The 20,401-nt window shown below is 39.3% G+C and overlaps 1 protein-coding gene across 2 annotated transcripts in view; it reads right to left on the bottom strand.

The window, feature by feature from the left end:
• gabrzb (gamma-aminobutyric acid type A receptor subunit zeta, b) overlaps nucleotides 1–20,401 on the bottom strand; it is a 78,414-nt gene that overhangs the window by 11,504 nt on the left and 46,509 nt on the right. For both annotated transcript variants that reach the window (XM_087802302.1, XM_087802303.1), the window contains exons 3-6: nucleotides 11,675–11,787; nucleotides 9,149–9,216; nucleotides 5,993–6,210; nucleotides 639–721 (exon numbers count right to left, since the gene is read on the bottom strand). In XM_087802302.1, the coding sequence (XP_087658428.1) occupies nucleotides 639–721; nucleotides 5,993–6,210; nucleotides 9,149–9,216; nucleotides 11,675–11,787 (482 nt within the window). The remainder of the gene's footprint in view (nucleotides 1–638; nucleotides 722–5,992; nucleotides 6,211–9,148; nucleotides 9,217–11,674; nucleotides 11,788–20,401) is intronic.

Here is a 20,401-nt window from a genome sequence, read left to right as displayed (position 1 = left end):
ACTGGGTTATTTTAGTCAAACACGGTTCAGAAAATCAACGGCTTCTTCCCATGTAGACCGGACACATTCCACTGGGGTGGAATGTGTCGTAAAACCAGGAAGGCCGACGGATGATTGGAAAATTATCTGTTAAGATAAATGTTTAATGTTTGGTACAAAGTGTCCTTAAATGTCTTAGTTTGATTTCTGATCACTCTTTAATCATTTTTAAAAAAAATACATTTGCGTTTAGGGCCGTATGACATCATCACGTCGGAAGTGTCTGGACTGAAATGACAGATCGCAATTCTTTGAGGTTTTCCTGACAAAAAAAAGTCCGTCGATAACTTTCAAGGTCGATGTTAACTTTCCGGACACGCTCACCCCCTCGGAGATTAGTTCAACCTTTTATTCTTCGTATCAAGACTCATTAATTCAAATGATCCATCATCATAAAAAAGCTGAATGCATTAAAGCGTCTCCAGCATGACCTGAATGTGCTGACACACAAGCACAAGGCACTGTTTTATCCTCCGGTTAGATCATCTGCTTCATCTCAACTCCATGCCACCCACCGTCTTGTTTCCCCGGCTCTGTGTTGCACATTTTTTGTGTGTGAGGGTTTTAAATATGGATGGAGCACAGTGTGGTGTTCTTACAGCTCTCCAGTTGTAACGTGCACGTCTGCTTGTCCATGGGGTACTTGGTCAGGTCCATGTTGCAGGCCACGGTCGTCGTGATCCTGAAAAAAAGATCAAAAGACAGGAATTTGAACACTTGGCTCATCATCAGCTGATGATTCTTTTTTTTAAATTTAAATCTTCTCTGCTCTTACGTAACCCGATCTAAAATATGGCCGACATTAACGATGCAGGTTTATTAAATGAAACCCTCCGAGCGAGATTCCAGGCTTGGAAACTGCGGTGAACTCTGATTTCCCTCCTCGTGGTGTTGAGCTGAGTCATCATGAGAGTCTTTATACAATCATCTGCTGCAGGCTCCGGCGAGGAGTCGAAGGATGTTAAAGGATTAAGGCGCAAAGCTGATGCATTTATGATTTTGACATTTTTTTGACGTCTAAAAACTTGCCCTCTAAGATTTTGGAGTCGGGTCGCAGAGACGGACCAGACTGTCCTGTGCACCTGCCCTTGAAACCAAGACGAGACTAAAACAACGAATAAGTGTTTTAGTTTGTTAAATTTAATAAATTGAGTGCAGTTTAAAGAACTACAAAATTGCAAGTAAGTAAGTAAGTATTTACAGAGAGCTTTTCTAGACCAGGGTCACAAAGCGCTTAAACTATCAAAACAATACACAATAAAATATATACCTAAAAGGTCAAGATAACACCAAGAACAACACAGGAGTTCCAGAAAATCAAGGAAAAGCCTGAACAAATAAAAATGTCTTAAGATGTTTCTTGAAGGAGTCAGTAGATCATCAAACACAGACGAAGTTCCAAAGCTTAGGAGCAACAGCCTGGAAGGATTTCTCTCTACTGGTCCTGAACCGTGTGCAAGGAACCATCAGTAGATTCTGATCCACAGACCTCAGAGCCCGAGCTGGGCTGTAAGTCTGGATCAGATCACTGATGGTAGGTCTGACCATTAGTGTTGTGTTGTTCGCGAACGATTCGTTCGAAGGAACAAATCTTTTTACTGAACGTACTGAACCGAATCACTTCATGAAGTGATTAGTTTCTTTCTCAGTTCAGTTGAATTCACTCATTCGCGATCGTGCCGGTGGGAGGATTCTATGATGACGATTATCATGATATGATGATTCTATGATTCTATGACTCGCTGAATCCTCGGCGTCAGCGAACGATGCAGCTACTCGTGGGGGAGGGACTGAGGAGGGAGAGAGGGACTCCGCTACAGAACATTTAGTTTTAAAGGATTTCTTATTTTAATATATTTAAGTTTATATTACATTTTATTATTATTATTATTTTTGTTTTATTTTGACTGAACGAGGGTTCTCATCCGGTGATTCTATTCCGGTGATTCTCATCCGGGGATTCTCAAAAGATTCGGTCAGTGACTGAACGAGGTCTCATCCAGGGATTCTCAAAAGATTCGGTCAGTGACTGAACGAGGGTTCTCATCCGGGGATTCTCAAAAGATTCGGTCAGTGACTGAACGAGGGTTCTCATCCGGGGATTCTCAAAAGATTCGGTCAGTGACTGAACGAGGATTCTCATCCGGGGATTCTCAAAAGATTCGGTCAGTGACTGAACGAGGATTCTCATCCGGGGATTCTCAAAAGATTCGTTCAGTGACTGAACGAGGATTCTCATCCGGGGATTCTCAAAAGATTCGGTCAGTGACTGAACGAGGATTCTCATCCGAGGATTCTCAAAAGATTCGTTCAGTGACTGAACGAGGATTGTCATCCGGGGATTCTCAAAAGATTCGTTCAGTGACTGAACGAGGATTGTCATCCGGGGATTCTCAAAAGATTCGGTCAGTGACTGAACGAGGATTCTCAAAAAATTCGGTCAGTGACTGAACGAGGTCTCATCCAGGGATTCTCAAAAGATTCGGTCAGTGAGTGAACAAGGTGTCTCATCCGGGGATTCTCAAAAGATTCGGTCAGTGAAAAGGATTCTCTTCCGGTGATTCGCGCGTCAGGGATTCGGTCAGTGAACGAGGATTCAAGTTCGGCTGTGAACACACCTCTAGACCTTCTCTATCTGCTAATTCCTCGCGAATGTCACTTGTCCTTGTCCGTGAACGCACCGGGCATTTTTTTTTTTTTTTTGCATTGTCCCTGAAGTGCAGTGAACGTTAACCTCGGGTCTGAATCATTAAACCTAGTAACGGATTGTTTGGCTGCGTTCAGGAAGTAGAAGAAATTGCAGTCAGAGCTCCATAAGCACAGACTTATTGATTTGGTGAATGAACGAACTGAACAAATCTTTTGAACGAATCATTTTAATGAACTGATTCTAGTGATTCAGTACACTCAAAAGAACGCATGTCGATCCCATCACTACTGACCATGAATAAATCTGAAAGTAAGAACCAGAATTTTAAAGTTGATCCTGAAAGAAACTGGCAGCCAGTGAAGAGTTTTAAGGGATCAGCGAAATGTGAGTTCTTCTACTAGAGCGGGTCAGAATTCTCGCTGCAGAGTTTTGTATTAACTGCAGGCGAGACAGATCCTTCTTGTTAAGACATGAAAAACAAACTGTTGCAATAGTCTAAACGAGAAGATGCAAACGCAAGTAAAACACAAACACAAACACAGTAAACTAATAAAAAAACTACACAATGCAACAACAATCCAATTAGATCAAGAAGTGTTGCTACATTGAAGTCAGCCATCATTGTTCTTGTGAATTTATCACTTATATTCAAAAATTACTTCTGCCAAGGAGGTAATGTTATTGTTAGCATGGATTGGTCTGCTTGCAAAATATCTTAAAACAAATTATTGGGATTTCAGAAATCAACCTCACAAGATACAGATGATTAAATGTTCATTTAAATTCAACTTTATGTGTGTCTTATCATAACCAAGACACTAAACGGATTGTGTTCCAAATCACTATCTGGACGCGAGATTCCTTTGAAGTATTTATCACTCTGTTGTATTGCACAGCCTCCCTCAGAAAATCTGAGCTGTCTTTGACTCTTTGACTTGTGTCAGGACTCCCATCCTAAACACATTCAGCTCATACATGTAAATCTCGATGTCAGATCTCAAATCTCTTGACGCCAACCGTCCCCTTAGTGCTTTCCCTTGTATGCCCGTGACCCAGCATGAAACATTTAGCGCAACTGTCCCTCCTCTTCACCACATTTCTCACCACCCCCCTGTCATTTTGCACATTTTCCAAATCCCCGATGGCCTCACCCACTCCCCTCCTATTGCCCTCTGACTAGCTTGTTTAACTCTCCAGGCTCCTGCTCCCAGACCACCGTCCTCCCTCTCTCCGCATCCAAAGTTTTCACAAGAAACCCGACAAACGGTCGCCGGAGATGCGAAACGGAATCCTAGAAGCGGCTTCTGCAGTTCATAGATCCAAAAATAAAATCATTAATCACCGATAATGACGACATGGCGAATGCGGTCGCCCTTGAGGAGCAGTGATGGAAGCTCGGTCTCGCTGGAACCTAATTAACCGAGAGGCTCGAGACCCAAGTGAGTCTGATTACATTTAACTTCTTGTGATGTCATTTCCTGTCGGAAAATACTGGCTCAAGATGCGTTTTTTTTTTTTAAAGAGGTATTGGATCGACTCAAACACTTGGGTGTCTTTGCGAGGATGACTTTGTTGAGCTGCCAAACAAACATTACATGACACACTCGGTTTCAGGGCTCAGCATCAGGATGCGTTGTCAGCTGAAAAGACTCAGCGGTTGTAACCTTTACTAGTCGAGCGAACTCAACTCTGAGAACACAGAGGAATCTTTTTTTTTTCTGCTACAGTATCTCACATGGGACAAAAACATGAGGCCTTAGGGGGGTCACATCGGACACAGTGTTCTGGCCCAGAAATGTGTCCGACTCAAAATGTGGCCAGAAACATGGTGATGGTTTAATCCATGACCTATAAAGTAGTGATGAAGCTTGTTTCATGAAGCTTCATCCGACCATCACTACTATAAAGATGTTTAAGATAAGATAAGGAAAAGGGAGCATTTAAGTCGAAAATATACAGAGGCTTACAATAACAGTAAAATCTATGTTGAAGGACAGAAATTATTTTGGGAGACATGTTAGTGATGGTCTAATGAAGCTTCATGAAGCGAGTTCATGTTGTTTAGAGGTCAGTAGGTGGCGCCATCAGTTTAAAAATAAGGTGGTGTTTCATTATAAGGGTTTATAACTAAGGAAAAAAGTTCAGAGATTGCCATCTAGTGGACTACGAAAACAACCCACAGTCATTCTTCATTTTACAGAAAGTTTTTTTTTAATTGAGTTGATTGACAATCCTGGTTTAAAGTGTTTTAAAAAATAAGATTTTACAGTACAGAAGTTAAAAATCAACCTCAAAACTCCTGATAAATGGTGAAATTATTATCTGAATTTAAAGATGGATTGTGTTGTTTGGCACCTTGACTGTTTGAGAATGGGATTACGTTTACTGTCACTCTTTCACCTTGACACTGTATTTTATATTATTTAAATATTTGTTTTGCCTCAGGTAATAGATAGATTAATATGTTTTTTAAACATTTATTTTACTTTGCGTTTAGGGCCAGCTATCGCTTTCCCTGTCCTTGAATGCAGCACTGTTGTTTTTCCACACACAACTGGAAAAAGCAGTAATAAGTGACTCTAACTAAGCTGAAAATGACAATGTATTTAATGAGTTGTACATTAAGTATAAACTGGTGAAATATTTTAGTAGCTTCTCTTTATTTTGATTTAATTCGATTGCATAGTAACCATGAGTACGCTGAAATAATATGACATTTTTACACACACATATTACTTTAGTATCTGTAAAAATGATTAATACATTCTCAAAAATGTAACGTTTATTTTTGTAAATTAATTCAAATGTTTGAGGTGATAAATCTGAATTAATTAAGAAACGGTTCTAAAAGCTGACCTTTCTTCGAAGGTGATCCTCCGGCCATCAGTATGTGAATGGGTGGTTTAGTGCGAAGAACTGATGGTACTGAGTCAGCATAAAAAGGCTCTATGGAAGAAAGAACCATTTCACTAAAGTAATCCCTCCCTGGGTTTAAAAAAAAAGCTGAACCGGTTCACTTGCAGAATCATCAATCATGTTTCTATCTATAACTTGCAGTCAGACGACGGCAGGATTCTGGAGACAAGACCTGGACGGGCGTTAAGCCCTTGCTTACAGAGCAATAGTTGTTCTGAGGATCTGACCCGGTGGTGCTTTGACAGCTTGCTTGTATCGACAGAACCGCACAATAAACGACGAAAATTGGCTTAACTGCCGTCTTTTACTCTCCCGTTAACACATTCTTAACGTTCCACCGCTGGAGCGGAACAGCCAATAAACCGTGGGTAGAGTTTATCGTCACACCTCAGGGCGTAGAGAACGGTCCCGTTGGGGAAGATGCGGATCAGCCTGTTCTCCACCGTGATGTCGTGGAGGAAGGACTTCTTGGAGTCCACGATGAAGGTGTCGGGGACCCAGAGGAGCTCCACGAGCCGCCCGTCCAGACTCAGGCTCTTGTTGCCCTCGAACACCAGGCGCTCGTCGGTCCAGCGCTGGCGCAGGAATATGGTTGCTGTGTAATCCTGGAAAAAAAAAAAAGCAAGAGGTCAGCACGGCTAATGGAGCACATTAACAAGTCAATCAATGATATGCTGACATCAAGTCATGCTACTGCACAGCACGTCGCTCCGGGAAGCACCACATCAATCAGCTATGAGCGTTTCAGCTCAGAAGTGTTGGATATTAATGGTGTCCCTTCCCTGAAGGCTGGAGGCAACCATATTCTGCAGTTGGTCAGCAATCCTGATACATTCCTACAAGTCTGCCTACCTACCTCCGTCCCTCCCTCGTTCCCTCCCTCCCTACCTACCTCCCTCCCCCCCTACCTACCTCCCTAGCTCCCTACCTCCCTACCTATCTAGCTACACACCTACCTCCCTACCTACCTACCTCCCTCCCTACCTACCTAGCTACACACCTACCTACCTCCCTACCTACCTAGCTACACACCTACCTACCTCCCTACCTCCCTACCTATCTAGCTACACACCTACCTCCCTACCTACCTACCTCCCTCCCTACCTACCTAGCTACACACCTACCTACCTCCCTACCTATCTAGCTACACACCTATCTACCTCCCTCCCTACCTACCTAGCTACACACCTACCTACCTCCCTACCTACCTAGCTACACACCTACCTACCCACCCACCTACCTACCTACCTACGTACCTACCAGTCCACCCACCCAGCCACCCACCCATCCGTCCATCCATCCATCGTCCATCCATTCATCCTTCCATGTATTTATCTCTCCATCCATCAATCTGTTTATCTATTTGTCTACCCATCCATCCATCCACCTATTCATCCATTTGTCTATCCATCCGTCCATTTTTCTCATCCATCCATCCACCCCTCCACCCATCCATCCATTCATCCTTCCATGTATTTATCTGTCCATCTACCCACCTATTCATCCATTTGTCTATCCATCCGTCCATTTTTCTCATTCATCCACCCATCCATCCACCCATCCATCCACCCCTCCACCCATCCATCCATCCATCCATCCATTCATCCTTCCATGTATTTATCTGTCCATCTACCCACCTATTCATCCAATTGTCTATCCATCCATCCATTTTTCTCATTCACCCACCCATTTATCCATCCATCCACTCCTTCATCCATCCATCCATCAAGTATTTATATTTGTAAAAAAAAATTCAAATATGTTGCCTTGTACAATTCTTTTTCATTATGATGTGTTTTAATACCACAAGTTGTCCAAGAAATCATCAGAATTGACCTGATATGCCCATAATCGTTCAATTTAACCTTTTAACATTGAAGTTAATAAACCCACATATTCAATGAAAAGAATCCAAGTAGAGTCGCTAATAATATCTTCTGGATCTAGTTTTGCTTCCTCATGGGGTTTGAAACGAGTCAGCTCGAGGGCCACATATGGCTCGGGGGCTTCGCCTTGCCAAGGTTCACTCCGGGGACACAAAGAAACCCATCGGTTGCATGAATTTGCCAAAATATTGAGCAACAGATGTGGTCCGCTGACTCAGCAAGATTTTGACTTTTCTTTCCTCGATATTATCCGAGTGTGGAGGAGGTTGAAAACTACTGTGGAGGTCCGAGGTGTGGGTGAGAATCCTTTGCACTGAAGGGATAACTTGTTCGTATTATTTAATAATATAATATGTAGTAGTTGAAGTTGAAATAGTAGTAGTAGAAGTAAGTCAGTAAGTAAGTAAGTAATATTTATTTATATAGCGCTTTTCCAGACCAGGGTCACAAAGCGCTTAAACAATCAAAACAATACTCAAAAAAGTATATACTTTAAAGATCAAGATAATACTGAGAACAACACAGGAGTTCCAGAAAATCAAGGAAAAGGCTGAACAAATAGAAACGTCTTAAGATGTTTCTTAAAGGAGTCAGTAGACTCCATCAAGCGCAAAGAGAGAGGAAGATCGTTCCAAAGCTTAGGAGCAACAGCCTGAAAAGATTTCTCTCCTCTGGTCCTGAGCCGTGTGCGAGGAACCATAAGTAGATTCTGATCTACAGACCTTAGAGCCCGAGCTGGGGTGTAAGGCTGGATCAGATCAGTGATGTAAGGAGGAGTCTGACAATGAATAGATCTGAAAGTAAGAACCAGAATTTTAAAGTTGATCCTGAAAGAAACTGGAAGCCAGTGAAGAGTTTTAAGGATCAGGGGAAATGTGAGTTCTCCTACTTGAGCAGGTTAGAATTCTCGCTGCAGAGTTCTGTATCAACTGCAGACGAGACAGATCCTTCTTGTTAAGACATGAAAACAAACTGTTACAATAGTCCAGACGAGAAGAAACAAACGCATGGATTACAAGCTCCAGATCATGTTCCGACAAAATTTTCCTAAGTTTAGAGATTTTTCCGAGTTGAAGGAAACAGTTTCTGGTCAGTTTTCTGCAGTAATGAGCATTCACACTATAAAAATAAAACATGTTTTTTTCTAAATAAAACAAAAATAAAATACATAAACAAATGCATATAATAACAACAACAACAACAATAATAATAATACAAATAAGAAATAACATAATAATGTGAAGGGAACATAAATCCCTACTTTTTTTTAAAATTATAAAGCAATTAAAAATTTCAAAGAGACAAAAATAACATAATTGAAAAATAATGCATAACAGAATGAATAATATAATAGCACATTTTTTTTCAAATGAGACTGTTTTAAAGTACATTATATATATATATATATATATATATATATATATATATATATATATACATATTATGAAGGAACAATGATCCTTTGAGGTGAAAAAACGTGTATATTTATATATATATATATATATATATATATAATATGTACGCTGTATATATATAATATTTATAATATTAATACAAATCTAAACTTTTAACTTTTTTTAAAATATATAAATCTAAAGATTCCAATGGAGATGAAATGAAGCCAAAAACACTTCTACAGATTCATTACAACACGTACCATGTTGATCTCTGAAATGGTGTCGATGCTTGCGATGTCCAAGCTCATCCCGACCGTCACCGGACCGTCTACAGAAAAGACAAATCCTGAGATTAAATCAACAAAAAAAAAACATATTTCAATGCCAGATTATGTGTTTTTCTTTTACGTGACTTCCTGCACCGAGAAATGAGTTTTAACCGTGTGTTCCAAATCCATGACAATGACATCCTCGTCCTCTCTTGGTCCAGTCCAGTCATCTGGGTTTATTTGTTCGGATTGTGTTATAAACATCAACGTGGAGAGTCTCTCCCTCGTAATCCTGGAAGTGGATCCCTTTCTTATCTTGGGTGGCGGCGTGGGCACGGACTCTCTCGCTTCTGTCAGCGTCAACAATGCTGTGATGATTTCATCCTCCTCGTCTTCGCGGTGTCAGCTTATGCCATTGATGATTGTGTAAGCTTCCCGCAGCCTCGATGTCTAAATTCCATCTGTCTTTTCCTCCCACGATTGCTCTCCATCTCCCTCCCCCCCCCTTTTTTTGCAAATGTGATTTTAAGCATGGACGACACCGAGACTGCTCGTCTCGCTCTCCTTTAAGAGGGCCGGTTATCTGCTCGGACGTCTTCACAGCTGGAGTCCAGATCGCCACCCGCTCGCTGAAGGTCAGCGACTGCTGCTCCCCGCTGACCCTCGACTGCTTCACAGCAAATCCCGTCAAATCTACATCTGATTTTCGGGGTGCACATTTCCAATGATGAAAGATGACACCTTTTATCGTCGTTGTTCTACGCCAATAATGGCTGTAAAGTAGATTGTCAAGTCCTAAAACGCTACATTAAAATTGGATTTATTAGAGGTTGTAAAATAACAAGTTGTCAAGATAAACTCGCTAAAACGAGTTAAGATTAATGTCGGTGGTCGTTGTAATGTGCTTCTCTGAATTATTTAACAGAAATTAAAGATACTTTGACTTCAGAATCAATTTTGTCATGAAGCCCAATAACTGAATTTTGATTCCTTTAAATAAAACCACTGGTGACTCTTCTATGTTCACTTGGTGACTATGGCAACAAGAAAGAAGAAAGAAACTTCCTACTCCACAGAATCATCTTTATCAGAAAAAACTTCAGGCTTCTGTTTTAATATTTGATTTTTTTCTTGTTTTCCTCTATCAATTTTATTGAAAATTATCTTTTTTATTAGTATTTCTTTATTTCTTTATTTTAGCTTAGTTCATATGATCAATTTAAATAATAAGATTATCCTTAAGTGTAAATGTGTTTTCTTTTTATTATTATTTGAAATGCACTGTTTAAAAAAATACTGAAAATCAGTACTCCGGGTACTCCGGTTTCCTCCCACAGTCCAAAAACATGCAGACGTTGATTGGGAATTTGGGAAAATTGTCCGTAGGTATGGTTGTCTTTGTGTGCCCTGCAACAGAGTGTTGTACTTTCCAGGGTGTCCCCCGCTGACCCCCATAAGGGATTAAGCGGCATAGAAAAAGAAGAAATGAAATAAAGAAAAACAGTCCCAAAAAAGCAAATAAAATGTATATAAAAAATGATTGAGAAATTCTTTTTTCGCCACAAGATTAGATTAAGATTAGGTTAAAACAAAGTAAGAGATAGTAAATCATGAAAAAAAAGGTTGAGATTAAAAAAAGAGGCAAATTAAAACGGTTTTAATGGTCTTCAAGGATGAATTAATAATTGAATAATCATAAATAACACAATATATTTTGCACTCGTGAGAGATTCACTGGTCAACTGAAAAATATGTATGTCCCACGTCCGCCCCGGGGCCTCCTCCCAGTTGCCTAAATAAACACTAAAAAAATCCCTTTAAATATGACCCAGAGTCACCTCAACTGGCTTTTCTTGTTCTACATTGAGTCTCTCCTGGACGACAGACGGAGCAGTTTACCATTTTCCCGACCACATTTATCACCCAGTCGTTCCTCCACATGTACGTTGTGTAAATTGTCTTCCTCGAAATCCAACCCTGATTAGGTCTCATGATTCCGTAATGAACTAATATTTAATTCAAGCATTAGTGCTTGTGTGTTTCGAAGCAGAGAAAGGCTGACGGACTGAACGACATCCGCTGCCGTGACAGGAAACGGCGAACAAACAAAGCCTTGATCACGTATTGATGGAGTCTCAACTTCAAAACAACACGATACGAAGGCAGCGCGTGTGAAGTTGACGCTCATTTTAATTATAACGTGAGTGTTTGCGTCTTCCCTGTTGATTAAAACCCATCCCATGACTTCTCACACGCTGTTTAAGTTTCATAAATAAATTACTCGGGATTCAATTCCCATGACTTTCTACCTTTTTTTTTTCTTTTTTTTCCCTGGCGTAATTAAAAGGGACGAGTCAATCTCTAAGATGAATTGGCTTCCATGGGTTATTACAATATCCATGTTCGGGGGGGATTTATATGTATGTCAGCGTTTATACAGCCACGCTCCCTCCCACTCGGCGGATCGTATTTCCCCCGAGTCTTCTGTCAATCCTCGGCTGCATGTGGCTTCCTTACTGTCAAAGAAGGGCCTGAGGTACTTGTTGTATCCTTTCATCAGCTTCTGGATGGTAGGAGGCAGGATCTCGCCTTCCTTCACTTCGGCGTTGAGCACGGAATTCTCCAACAACCTGGGAGGAAGACAAAGGGCGAGGGAGAAAAGGGAAGGAAGAAGGGGGAAGAGAAATAAGCTCGAATTAGTTTTGGTTTCTTCCTTCCGTCGCTCTGTTAACAAGTGAATTCTCGCTTCCGGCCAAAGTGCTGCACAGTGTCACTGCTACAAAAAAGCACACAAATAGCGGCTAAGCGGGAGATTAACGCGGGAATATGGACGCGAGGGCGGAATGAAGAGAAATAAAATGCTGCTTTTAATTATTAGATGAGTGTGAATTGCCTCCACCAGATCTCCGGAGCTCTATTCACACTTTGCATCCACTGCTGGTGTTCCTCTTTATGTGTGTGATGCTTAAAGAGTGGGAAGATGATTATGCTGCTGGCAATTTGCAGCGGGAAAAATATTGTTCATTCAGCCTTTTCCGGCATAGATCGCGCTGTAAATACACAGCGGCAGGGAAGAGGAAGCCATGGGCAGGTGCGGTGATGTGAGAGACGGAGCCATTAGTTCAGTCGAGTTACTCACCTGTTCGGTGACAGATAGTTCAAGTGTGTGACTCTCTATCAAATCGCTTTTCTTCCCCGGGTTTTTGTTTCGCGAACTAGTCGCCTGAAGTCATCACCTCTGTGAGCCCGATCCCAGGATAAATGTTTTTTGTCAGGACTCTAACCTCATGAAGTAAGAGTGAAACTTTAACACTGATCTCTTAGAAACAGCCAACCAGAAACTCCATAGTCTATAATTGCCATTTGAATTTCTTATTTTATTTAATAAAAACAAAAAAGTGTATTGCTTTAGCTAATACGTTTCTTGGTTGTTGTTGTTTTTGTGGTAATTATTTCAGTTTTTTTTTTATTTTATGTACATTTTTCTGCACATGTTTTTCTGGGAAGTACTTTTTCCTGGATTATCAAAACAAAATATAGCAATGTAACGTTTTGTGACACATTTACAGGTGGCATCTGCAGGTCATAGGTTTTGACGAGCAATGGTCTGATGAAGCTTCATGAATCAGTGTCATTATTTTCAGAGTTTGTTGTTTTGAACAACTGATCTAATGAAACATCACATTTTTTTTAAAACTGATGGCGCCACCTACTGACCTCTAAACAACACGATGCTTCATCAGACCATCACTAGTTTTTGCAGGGTTTTGAATAATCTTACTTTAAAAAACCTTCAAATAACATGTCCAAAAAAAATGTGATCCCAAAAAAGAGGGGAAAAAAGTGAATGCTTTAGTAAGCATTTTATTATTTTTAAAATGTTATTTATTTCCCATTTTTTGTCACTTTGATGTAGAAACAGTTCCTTTTATAAAGGGACAATCCCTCTTTTTTTATTTCTTATTTACAACCTTGTCATTTATTTACCATGTTATTCTCCTATTGAAGTTGATCAACTGGAAAAGAAAATCTCTTTTCGATTGATGGCAAAACGTAATGTAGATAAAGTGGCCCCACTTGGAAATTGTTATTTCCCACCGCTGCACTAATGAGTCCGTTGTGGGAATAAATGAGCGGATAAAAATAGAAATCAAACTTGGGTCAAACCAGATTACAAGCAAATACATAGAAGACTTATGCAACATTCGAGTTAATGATGAAATATATTTTCAAAGTTCCGTCATTTGTTGTTGTTCCTGCCATCACCTTGTTTATAAATTATAGCTTTTGAGATCAGTCGTACGGTCCTAATGGTCTTAGGTTCTATGAGTCCAAACCGGTCTTGGGGCCAATAAACTAGTGATGTTCTGATGAAGCTTCATGAAGCAGTGTCATTATTTTCAGAGTCCACTAGATGGCAGTCTCTGCACTATTTTCCTTTTGTTTTGTACAACTGTTCTAATGAAACATCATTTTTATGTCTTGAGTCGAACTAGAATTCCATTCATTCAATAACTGTCTGTACTTTACCAGGAAGTCACGAAAAGATTTTATCTCACACAAAAACACGGCTCAATTCACACCTGCTTTCCCATCTTTCATAAAATCATCCACCATTTGCATCAATATTTCAGCCTGAAAGTCTCCAGATGAATAGTTTGAGATCTTCCCTTGCTTTTAAAAACTCAAACTAGGGTTTAGAAAACGGAAATGTGTATTTTACCTTCTTGACATCCATCGACTATATCACTTAAAACTGAAATATTTTTAAATCATTTCCCTTTTTACATCTACAAATGTAACAAAGCAGTAAAACATTGTTTTACGTTTGTGAAACATGCAGTTATATAAAGTAAAAAAAAAAGCAAGCAAGGTCAATATGATCCTTTTGTTCTGGTCCGTCCCAGTTGTTCAGGTAAAGAGACTAAACATATTTTTAAACTCAATTTCATTTCTTAGTTATTAAACATCAACTTTTATTTTCACCATGAAAGCACAACTGAAGAAACACAGAGCAGCTTCTGAACTCATCAGCACATCAATTAAAAGTGTGAAATAATGTCCGAGCGAGTTATTCATCTTCATCAAGTCGACACATTTGTCGACCGAGCTTTTACAAAACCTCGCATCTATACCTTGTGAGATATTGCTTCCATGTGCAGATTTGGTGCGCTCCCTCGCTCCCTCGCGCTCAAATCAATTGGCGCAATTCTCCCGAGCTTTACTTTAAGCTGTCGAAAAACCTTCACTTGCAAACTAGGACGAGGCCTCAGTCCGCCGACCTGCCAAAAATTGCTGCTGCCCACTGAGGCCTGACGCCGAGCGACGGAGATTGATGGAGCTCCATGCGTCACGAAGGCAACTAGCGTGGACAGTATTAACAGTGTGATTTAAAACCAGAGCCGCCGGATGTAAAAAAGGCAGTTGTGGTGGAGCCGCCTCCGCACACGAGCGCTCATACAGTATTTACGTTCTGCTCGGTCTCTCCTGTTGAAGCACTTCTTCACCAAACGTAAACTGACAGGCCGGAGACACCTGCCCTCCGGACCTGTCCGTCAACAATCAGACACAGCGACTAGTATAGAATAGTATAGTATAGTATGAGACATTGTATGGACGTCATGGGGTTAAAATCAAATTTATAACGCCGAAATCTTTCTTCGAGTTAATATTTTCACGTATAGTGACTTGTACATAAACAAAAAAAAAGAAATACATTTAAGGAAATGCAGTTGTTAATTCTGACGCTGAATTTGTAAACAGAAGTGTTTCAAAAGGATGTTCTGTAAAAATGAGGCAAAGAGATGAAATGATTGCATTAATGAAAAATATAGTTTTTAAAAAGTTGAAACGACCAAATACATTTAGATCAGAGAAAGAGGTGGAAGTAATAGGAACAGTAGTAGAAGTTCTAAAATATGAAGCACTAGAATTAGTAGTAGTAGCTGTAGTAGTAGTAGTAGGGGTAGTAGTAGTAAAAGTAATAGCAGTAAATGTATAAGTATTAGATGTAATAGTATTGGAAGAAGTAAAAGTGGAAGAAGTAGAATAGTAGTAATGTAACTAGTAGTATAAGCAGTAGTAATAGAATATATTGTAGTAGTAGTAGTAGTTGTAGAAGAAGTATTAGTAATAGAATATAAAGTAGTAGAAGTAGTAGAATTTAAGGAGAGTAGAAGTAGTAGTAATATAAGTAGAAGAAGTAATAGTAATAGAATATGTAGTAGTTGTAATAGAATATGTAGTAGTTGAAGTAGAAATAGTAGTAGTAGAAGTAGCAGTAACAGAATATGTAGTAGTAGTAATAGAATATGTAATAGTTGTAGTAGAAGAAGTAGTGTCAACAATGTAGTTCATAAAAGGAGTATTTAGGAGTGGAAACACTTTAATTTAATAAATTATTAAAAGATGATCATATTATAAATTATTCTTCAGTTTGTATTAAATTGCCACATATTTCAAACCCATACATACTACAATATTATAGTATTATCCACGTTTATGTATACCATATATTTGTTTTCTTGCAATATAACCATCAACACAAAAACTTTTTTTTTCTAATATAATAGCAAAATATTCAATACTTGATATTGATGATTTATATATGTATTTTGTTGCTTCTTCATCCCTTTCAACAAGTAATCACTGACTCAGACTCAAACTTTTCTCTCATGGAAAAGTCAGGCTGAATCAATTCCGTGAACTTTAGGCGTCGGACACAAGTCACTGAAAGGTGTCGTGAAAACCCTCCAACCAGAGACTGTGATGTGTCGCCGGTGACTGACTGTCGACTTGCGTTAGCGTCGGAGAGTGACAGAGTGTCACAGAAGCCTCTCAGTGCTTCGAAGGACGAGAGGTTCAACAACCGATCAGAAAACAAGCTTTTACAAACATTTCTCAACACGAGCAGATATTTGTACTCGTCTCTGTTACGAGTACAAACGGCTCCGACTGACACAATGAGCACAAAGAAGAGCTGATAATGTAAAAGCTCTTCCATGCTCTGGGATTACGTTGCTTGTCTCGGCTATTTGTTCCTTGTCTTAAGAATTAAGTAGAGATTTAAAAGCAGACTGATGTTAGAGAGGACGGCTTTACATATTTCCTCTTCTGATTTACTCAAACAATTACTTCACGCGAATATATTTTGTAGTAATTTTATGTTTCTACAGCAGGTCAATCACTATTTACAAAGAAAGTAAGATATTTTTTGTTCTAACACTTTTTAAATGATTTTTGTTTGATATTAACTTATTATTATTTCTATTTTTCGCTCTTATAATCGAAAACAAATTCTAACCCAATAAACAAAAGGACAAAATACAGGAAAGAAATTCAATGATCAAGGATTTAAGCAATAGTTGGTATAAAATGGTGAATTGAATGGTGTCGTCAAAAAGCGAGGGAATTAAAACATTTATTTCATTTTTTAAAGGGACAATAAATACAAAATTGGAAAGAAAGAAACACATGACAGTTGTTTTTTAGACGCTAAAAGTATTTGACATACATGTTTTACACTATTTAAATATAATATTATGACATGTAAAGCATCAATGAGTAAAAAGTAGACAATAACGTTTTAGTTCGATACAGGAATATTTAGCGTTTTTTTCAAAGAAAATTAAAATTGCCTTTTTTAATTAAACTTTTGTGATCATTTCTCTTTAATTAAAATAGATTCCATCAGATTTGTTTGTAACCCTTGTGTTATCTTAGGGTCAAGGTGACCCAGAGGTCACACAAGGGTTAAACTGATGTGCTAAAAGTAGTTAACTTTATTAAGTAGGGAAATAAAGGTTGTTTCTAAAGCGCCTTTCTAGACCAGGGTCACAAAGCACTTTAACAATTAAAAACAATACACAGTTAAAATATATACTTTAAAAGATCAAGACACATAAGACAAACACAGGAGTCTCAAAATCAGAGAAAATCACATATAAGAATGTCTTAAGATGTTTCTTGAAGGAGTCAGTAGATCATCAAACACAGAGATCGTTCCAAAGCTTAGGAGCAACAGTCTGGAAGGATTTTTCTCCTCTGGTCCTGAAGCGTGTTCAGGAACCATCAGTAGATTCTGATCCACAGACCTCAGAGCCCGAGCTGGGGTGTAAGTCTGGATCAGATCACTGATGGAAGTTCTGACCATGAATAGATCTGAAAGCAGGAATCAAAATTTTAAAATTGATCCTGAAAGAAACTGGAAGCCAGTGAAGAGTTTTAAGGATCAGGGAAATGTGAGTTCTTCTACTAGAGGAGGTAAGAATTCTCGCTGCAGAGTTTTGTATCAACTGCAGCTCCTTCTTGTTCAAATAGTTGTGAAAACAATTTTTTAACGCTTAATAACAGGAGCCGACTTTTTCGACGATTCTTTAGTTCATGCTTGTATGAAGTTTGTAAAGATAAATTCCAACAGGCCTTTGAAAATTATGTAATAAACCAGAGTTATATAAGGGAAAAAACTAAACTTTTTGTTGCAGACACGCTTTATAATCGTTCGATAAAAATCTCTAAACGTTTCTGTTCAAAGCCGACGAAGCAACAGAACGAAACCACTTGATCACGACAGCTTCGTCCAAACATGACAAGACGAATATTCAAAACCATTTGATCGTCGTTTTTTTCCGATGCAGAATTATTGATATCGTGGGGAGATATTGGATTCTGATTCATGATCCGTGGGAACGTTCAACTCCCCCACGAAAATCTCAGAGGCACTTTGTTATTCTGGTCTGGAGAACAACAAAGTGAAATGTTGAGCGTGCCAGTAGGCGACGCTGGTGTGGAAGGGAAACGGCGATGTGGACAGTGTGAGTGGGTCAGGCCCTGAGGGGCGACTCGTCTTTTCACATCCAGTTGTGTGAAAGGGACTCCCTGCAGACCCCCCGCCTTCTTTACCCTCCAATCGGCACGGAACACCAGGCGCCGATCCGGGCAGCACTTGAACTTTTCACAACCGCTTTAATTCCATTGAACACAACCCCCCGCAGAGAAGTGAGCAACTCTCTCGCTCTCTCTCTCTCTCGCTCTCTCTCAGGTATCTTTCCATTTCCTCTCAGGCTTTGACTTGCTTCCCACACTTTTGTTCACGGATTGATGTCTGGGTTGGTTTTTCTGCGGCACTTTCAGCAACTGTTGTCGGCGACTACTTTGTACATGACCTTGATGTGCGTCTACGATCACACTCAACAGAAGTATGAAGATAACGAAGGACGAACAGAGAGTAGAGGCGTCACGGATGGTGTGTTGACGCAAGAATGAGAAGAAGATAAAAATAACGCAACAGTGTAAAATAACGGCTAAGATTCCTTGCCGTCGTAAAATACATAAAAGTCGATCCTTCGGTATTGAAGTCGTTTTTTCTTAACCACCAAAGAACCAACGTTCAAGGTCGCAATGTCATTTCTTTTAAAGGTTTCACATCGTAGCAAAAAATGAAATGTGAAGACAACAGCTCATGTGAAAATATTGAAACATGATAAGATAAGATAAGACCTTTCTTAGAAATCGATACAGTGCTACAGTGGTGGAGAAATCAAGCTCCCTTCCGTCCCTATCACAATAATTATATAGAGTAGAGATGCAACAACATAAAAAATAGTTTGGTCGAAATGAAAAAATCAGGTAACCGAGGCCGAAAAAGAGACACTGAAATAACTTATACTATTTAAGTGAGATTCTATTTATGGCTATTACTGTGTAGTTATCTCACGAAAACCAATGCATTGCAATGAATAACAATTCTTCAAAGAATAATTAAATTAGAAATTTATGAAAAAAAATTGCTAAATAAAATGCAATACAAGTTTCAAACTAAATGTTTTCTCAATGGACTGGCCTTCCATAAGAGATGTTATGTTTTTGATCGTGAATAAAAACCTGCAAAAATAAAGTTCAATATTCATATGGGATAAGTATTACCTGGGGCACTCTGTGTTTCGTGAATAACCCCCCATTCCTCCGTGTTATTTTAAGTGCATTCGCCTGGCATAAGTATTACCTGGGGACCTCTGTGTTTTGTAAACTATACCCCCCTCCTCTGTTTTATAAGCAACGTCTGTAAAATAGTCTGTTTTCCTTGTTTTTTTGCTGTTTTTACGCATAGGTGTCCATGCGAGATAGGGCGTTGTACTGTAATTAATAAGACCACTCGTCAAAATTTCCTCCACAGCCTCCATTCTTCTATACCAGTAGCATTGAGATACAGGTGTGAAAGGCTCACAATTACAGGAGGTAATTTGCAGCGGAATTATTACATTACAAATCACAGACATGGCGCATTTACATGGGATTAAATCTTAGAAATTCCCCGTAATTATTACAAATTACCAGAGGTCCCTAGGTAATACTTATCCCGTGCGAATTTGACTTCAGTCAAGTTAACATTTCTTCGAGTCTCTTTAATCAGCGAAGTCCACAGTGTTGATTTCTTAACATTGAAAATGCAAGACGACCACAGGAATAAATCATTTTGTGAACTGGACATCCATGTTATTTAACGGGAATAGCCAGTTTCGTGTCATCACAACATCCTGTTTTGGCCAAGTTCTTTAGTTGATTTATAGTTTTTGTCCACCTATCGTAGCCAAAAATTCAGCGATACCTTTTATTAGTGATGGGCCAATGAAGCTTCATGATGCAGTGTCCTGTTGTTTAGAGGTCAGTAGGTGGTGCCATCATTTAAAAATGATGTGATGTCACGTCTCATGATTTTATTTTGTAACTTGCTTTGTATGTTTTTGAGTCCCTGTTGCTCTTACAGCAGCTGCAGCTCATCAAACAATCTTACCTCAGCAGCAGATCCTAAAGCCACCTCTCCTGCAGCAACAGGCGCCAGATTATTATCGTCACTCCGTCTCCTAGTGTTTTTTTTTTTCTCCGTCCAACTTGTGGTGCGCTTTGAGTTTCCTTTGGACAGTGATATGGACTCTTAAGAATGCTATTTTCGTAGCCCACTAGAAGCATCACATCATTTTGCAGACGGATGGCGCCACCTACTGACCTTTTAACAACATGACACTGCTTCATAAAGCTTCATCAACTGATCACTACGCATTCATGTCTTCTGTTTTATGATTTGACAGCCGCTAATGTGAGTTAAATCCCTTCAGAAATGTTATAGATTTAATGGAAAATATATAAAATTTCTTCAAATGGGAAATCAAGGCAAACTTTTTCCATTGATAAAAAAAAAAAGAGGTACTGAACAAACCTCTCTCCACACATTAACGGGCTATGCCT

This window comes from Callionymus lyra, chromosome 11 (genome assembly GCF_982586985.1).
Source record: "Callionymus lyra chromosome 11, fCalLyr1.hap1.1, whole genome shotgun sequence".
Classification (NCBI taxonomy): domain Eukaryota; kingdom Metazoa; phylum Chordata; class Actinopteri; order Syngnathiformes; family Callionymidae; genus Callionymus; species Callionymus lyra.
The sequence above is the reverse complement of the archived record's forward strand: the minus strand, read 5'-3'. Positions and strand labels throughout refer to the sequence as shown.